This window comes from Pelophylax lessonae, assembly GCF_965119305.1.
Source record: "Pelophylax lessonae genome assembly, chromosome: 4".
NCBI lineage: Eukaryota > Metazoa > Chordata > Amphibia > Anura > Ranidae > Pelophylax > Pelophylax lessonae.
In genome coordinates, this window is record NC_138771.1 from 239,099,720 (window position 1) to 239,105,719 (window position 6,000).

The 6,000-nt window shown below is 43.6% G+C and overlaps 1 protein-coding gene across 1 annotated transcript in view; it reads left to right on the top strand.

Moving 5' to 3' along the window:
* Positions 1-4,488, top strand: part of PNPLA8 (patatin like domain 8, phospholipase A2) — a gene marked incomplete at its 5' end in the record, with an annotated part of 104,211 nt that extends 99,723 nt beyond the window's left edge. Inside the window, 1 exon segment of the mRNA XM_082256839.1 lies at positions 3,670-4,488. Coding sequence (XP_082112965.1) covers positions 3,670-3,944 — 275 coding nt within the window. The 3' untranslated portion in view covers positions 3,945-4,488.
* Between the last annotated feature and the right edge of the window lie 1,512 nt (positions 4,489-6,000).

Consider the following 6,000-nt stretch of genomic DNA (forward strand, 5'->3'; position numbering starts at 1 on the left):
GCCTCTCGAGTACAGCTACAGCTGAGGAGGGAATATCCTCACTATCAGACAGGTCAGAGACATGGACTAACCCCACAGGGTGGGCACGTCTGCTGCGATGGAGCCAGAATCCAGGTCTGGCAATTGATGAGGCAGGGGAGGATACAAGGGCGCTACCGGGAAACACAAAAAAGACCCCGAGTGGGTGCTATTGAGGCCCCACACAGAAAAGCACCGACTAAGGCCCCGCATAGGGGGCACCAACCGCTTATGCCCCCTCCAAGGCCCACAGAGGACCCATCGCCTCACTGATGCAAGTAGTCCCACAAGCAGAAAATCCCCTAGGGCCCAACAGTACCACTGGGAACGGTAGAATAATGGCGGCGCTTACTTGCAGAGACCAGGACCACCGCCATAGCGATGCCCATCCAAATTTTTGGACGCCCGGCCGCAAGTGCGTGGATCCGAAGGAAAGAAGGGATGGGCCGAGGTAGCGGAGGGGAGGGTGGATGCCTGGACTGAAAGCGGGAGGTTCAGCCGCTCGCACTAGACCTGCCCCACGGAGCTCTCGGCTAGTAAGCCGCAGCCCAAATTTTTAGCCATCTAGCTGCCAGTGTGTGGCTCCAAAGGAACCAGGACCAACCGAGGCAGTGGAGGGGAGGACGGGTGCCTGAGCAGAGAGCAGGGGCTTCAGCTGCCCTCACCAAAGCTGCCCCACAAAGCATCCGACCAGTAGGCCGCAAAGCCACTGCCTAAATTACCAGCAGGTCCGACTACGTGGAAGTCCGATCACCCGCTCCCCTGGCCTTACATACAGCCCAAGGGAGACCCCCCAGTACAAACAACCCCCGAGAGTAGAGGGGGAACAGCGCACCTGCCAGATGGGACACAGGGCATGTAGAATGCCAGCCCATGAGCCCCCACATGGGGGGGGGGTTGGAGGTGAACACCGGAGGGACCGACCACCCCAGGGAGTACCCGCGCCCCACTCACTATCCGGGAAGGAGGCCATCTACTTACTAGTCCAGTGTGCGTGCGGGTAACACTCCCAAGATAGAACCTCCTCGCCACCAAATTGGGGGGGGGGGGGGGCGTCTGTCGGCCAGGGTAACACTGACTATCGGCACCCGGTCATATGTGTCCCCACAAGGTGTCTAGCTCGCTGGCCACCCCAGTCCAGGATGGAGCCTGTAACGGAGCTCTGGTCTGCGTGCGCTGGCCAGACTGGGGTGACCACTTTTTTAAAAATATCCAGCCCGTCGCCCAGTCCGGGACTTGATTGTAAATTCTCACAGGAAAAATAAAAAAAAAATCTGATTAGAAAAGGAAAAAATTGCCAGGACCAAGATCCCAGCAAGGAACTATGTCCTTACTCCTGACTAGGCAGAAAAAAACTGAGTGCCTATAGCTGAGAGTGGGAGTATACCCCCCAGGACTGCCCATGGGCGTAGTCAAGCTTTTTTTCTGCCTAGTGTCCTACTCCTGTAGAGGGCAGTATAACCCAAGAGATAAGAACATTAGGAGCTGTGTCTCTCAATGAACAAAGAGAAATTAATAAGCGGACTAGAGAACCTTAAGTACGAGGAACGACTACAAGCGCTACATTTTTTTTCTCGCTGGAGAACAGAAGCTTGAGGGGGGACATAATGGCCAATACCTCAATGGTAATCCCAGCGTAGAAAAAACGTTTCAGTCCCAGAGAGTGTAAGAGGACACGGGACCACACAATGAGATTGGAGGAGAAGCGGTTTAACCTTAAGCTGTGCAGGGGGGTTTTCACTATCAGGGCGATAAGGATATGGAACTCTCTTCCACAATTGGTGCTGTCAGCAGGGAGTATTGATATTTTGAATAGGTATAGATGATTGGTAAAAAGGCGCTGGTGATCTTTTTGTGATGTTAAAGAATATTAAAAATTATTTTCCATACAAAACATAAATAGTGTATATATAAATAATCAATAGTAAAGTGCCGGTGCTATCCTCTACTTATGTAGAAAAATTAAATTATTCAAGTGCTTGCTAGTGTATTCACATAATACATTAATATACCATAATAGTGCATATAAAATCAATAAATCCGATTAGTAAAGTGCAAGTGCTATCCTTTGCTTGTGTGCACTTGCACTTTACTAATCGGATTTATTGATTTTATATGCACTATTATGGTATATTAATGTATTATGTGAATACACTAGCAAGCACTTGAATAATTTAATTTTTCTACATAAGTAGAGGATAGCACCGGCACTTTACTATTGATTATTTATATATACACTATTTATGTTTTGTATGGAAAATAATTTTTAATATTCTTTAACATCACAAAAAGATCACCGGTGCCTTTTTACCAATCATCTATACCTATTTATTGTTTTTAACAATTAAAAGGGCAGCAGGTTTTAATATCTTTTTATTAGGGCTAGGCGCCTTCGCCAAATTTTTTTAAGCAATTGATATTTTGAAGACTCCTTTGACATGCATCTTAAAGTGGAGTTCCACCCTAAAATGTAACTTCCGTCCATCTTCTTGCTCCGGGTCACCTGAAAAACAAATGGATTATCGCATTTTTTTTTTTTTTACTTACCTTGTTTTAGAAGATAGTATACTTACCTTACTTCCTCTTCCTCCCTCGGCGGCCACGGCGAGTCATCACTTCCTAGCTTGCAATGATTCCTGGGAGCTGAACGTCATCGCTCCCAGGAATCAATGTGCCTTAAACGGCCCGGACGTCAGTTCCGGTGCAGGCGCCGTCATACCTTGCTAAACATCTGGGCATGCCCAGAAGCTGTGCAGGGATGACGCTGCAGCCCTGGAAGTGACGGCGGGGCCGGTGCAGTGCATCGTGGGACCGAAGAGGACACAGAAGAGAATCGCGCTGGCTTCAAGCTGCCCACACCTGAGATGGCAGCGCTGGACAATACATTTTCAAGGCAAGTATTTCTTCTTACAGGTAAGTGCAACCCGGGACAGTTAAGAGGCTATCCATTGTGGAATGCACTAGCCCTGACTGTCCCGGGGGTATTTTTATGTATTTTTTTTTTGTTTTATGTGGAACTCCACTTTAAAGAACATAACATAAAGGGATATGGGAAATAATTATTGACACTGACAAAAATACACCTACACAGGTTGAACTGGATGGGCTATTGTCTTTATTCAACCTTACCTGCTATGTAACTCTGTGATAAAATTAGGTCGTGGTTTATTGGCATCAAATCGGAAGTAAACCCTTTGATTTAACAGTTAAAAAAACTGTTAAATTTCCGGCACATGCCAGGAATGTAACTATCACATTGGTTGTGCTCTCAACCAAACTGTCAAACCATCCAATGGCTGGTGTCATAACTGATCACATGTGCAGCATCATGGTAGTTGAAGATTAACCAGAGGCCAAGAAGGCAGCTTCCTTAGCAGAAGCGATAGGAGGGTTTACTTTAATATTTAATTGGTCCTTATTGGGCTCTGTGTATTAAAAGAACTGGAGGAATATATATTTTTGTTCATAGTGAGGTGTTTTCTTCTTTTTTCTGACCTGTGACAGTAAAATGGCAGCTACCTGTGATTTACTGGGTTGTGTCTGTTCACTGTACAATGTTCTTGAATGTTGCCTATTTCTGAGTTATGTATTCTAAATGATAAGTGTAAGAACTCATTCTGATGTTAATATTTTGTTTCTCAATAAACACAGAGGTTCACAAAATGCTGGATGCTCTGCTGCCACCAGACACCTACTTCCGTTTCAACCCAGTTATGAATGAAGACGTACCACTGGACGAAAATCGCAAGGAAAAGCTTAACCAACTACAGTCAGACAGCCAGCTATATCTAGATCGCAATGAAGAGAAACTTAAAAAAGCTGCCAAGGTGCTGAAACAAGAAAGAACAACATTTCAGTATATTTGTGACTGGGCTAAATTAAAATCAGTCATGTATGAAGGCCTGCCACTCTTTTCTAAACTGTAAACCTTCATCCATAACAAAGATGTTTTCCAAGAGCTGATCTCTAGTTTCCTATCCATGCTTAACAGCACCAACTGATGGGGGCTGTAATATATATACCATATTATCAGGGTGCTGTTTACATAATCTCTGTTAGCCAGAAGGTAAAGGGATCACTGAGCAGAATACTATATTGACTGATGTCTAGATATAATTGGAAGGTAAAGACAGGATATCATTACTTCATTTAAAGCACATTTTCCATTGGTGGACACTATTTCAGAGAAAATAGGTGTATAAATTGTAAATACTGACTAGCTGACTTTTATTATATTTTTATTGATTCATTGGACTCATGCAGCTTAATACATGATTATTTATTGAAAACCTGTTATTGATTCCCTTTATGTGTGTTGTGAATAATTACCCAGCACGGCATATTCTTGGAATTTCCGTCCTCACTTTTAGTACTACTTTTCTGAGCCCAAAGTGGGGAAAGAAGCATTGAAGACTCCATCCTAATACAGACTTTTCACCTACTAAAAAGAACCGTTGTTTTTTTTTATTATACAAAATGTTGTATAAAATGCAGCTTCATTTCCAGATCATTCCTTTTGTTAATCAGTCTGAATTAGAAATTTACAAGGGGGGGGGGGGGGGGGGTTTGGGAAGGCATCCAGTCTACCCATCAGAAAGTTTCTGCCACCTATAGTCTGCTTAGGGAAATAGCTGGCACTTATGTAAACCACTGGACATTGTAATGCTTTGTTTATATACCAATGCATATTTTCTATGTACGCTCAAACTGTTTTTTAAAATCTACTGCTTGCTGATGTTTCAAGACAGCATGTGGAAGCACATGAACAGATTTTGTGGGAGGTGTATCTACATTTGTTCTTGGCTTCCTGGATGAGAGTATTGACCCGAGGTATCTGCAGGAACATAGTAACCCCTCGTTCCACCCCTCCAAAAAAAAAAAAAAAAATCTGCATGCAATAACGCAGACAGATTACTGACAGATAAAATCTGAGTAGTTGATGCGGAATACAGCTCTTAATGCATTGTATATTCGCCTTTTAAATAAACCTGCCTCTTTCTAGTAAAAAAGGCTTTGACAGGTGGTAGGGCAGCATTTTTATACAGTTTTACCTTGAAAATTGAATGTGTGTTAAATTTTGATAAAATCCAGCTGCAAAGGTTCAAGTTAAAGTGGTTATAAAGCTTAAACACTTTTTACCCTTTATTAAGGTAAAAAATGTCTAGGTGGTAACATCACCCCCCCCCCCCTCATCCCCCCTATACTTACCTGAGCCCTCACTCAATCCAGCACTGTGCCCATTTGTAGCGTCTCTCCCAGCTCTCACAGTCAAATTTTGTGACATAGAAACAGGGGTCTGAGCCAATCCATGCTGTCTTTGTCTATGGATACAGGCAGCATGGCTTGAGATCGAGCCCACAAGTGTGTCACCATGGTGGCACACAGAGAAGAGGAGGAGCGCCAGCGGGGGACCCCATAAGAGAAGGATCAGGGCAGGTAAGTATAGCATGTTTGTTATTTAAAAAAAAAAAAAAGTTGTAATCACTTTAATGCACACTACTATATTTACTATAGATGAGATGGCTTTTTTTTTTTTTTGCCAAGTAGTGCTATGTTTTCACCTTTAATGTAGAATTCAAGGCTAAACCTAACTAATCCTAAAAAATACTACCTCCCCCTCCAATAGTTATGCTGACTAACCTGTATAAGAAAGATCTGTATCCTTGCCTATTTTCAGCCTGCTCAAGTCATGTAATACAGCTCCCCCTGTGTTGGCTAGCAGGAACTGCAGAAGAGAGCAGGGAGTGCCAACAATAGATGCGCAATAGTAAGCCTATGGGTTTTGTTGCCAGCCGTTGTCAAGCGCTCTCTCCTCTTCCCTGAAGCCAACAAGGGAGATCACTTGACCCGGACTAGAGGGGCCAGAAAATAGGGAAATATACAGATCTTTCATGCACATGTTAGTCAGAATAGATGTTAGGAGGGAGCATTTTAAAGATTAGTTGGCTTTATCCTAGAATTCTACTTTAAGTACTAAAATAA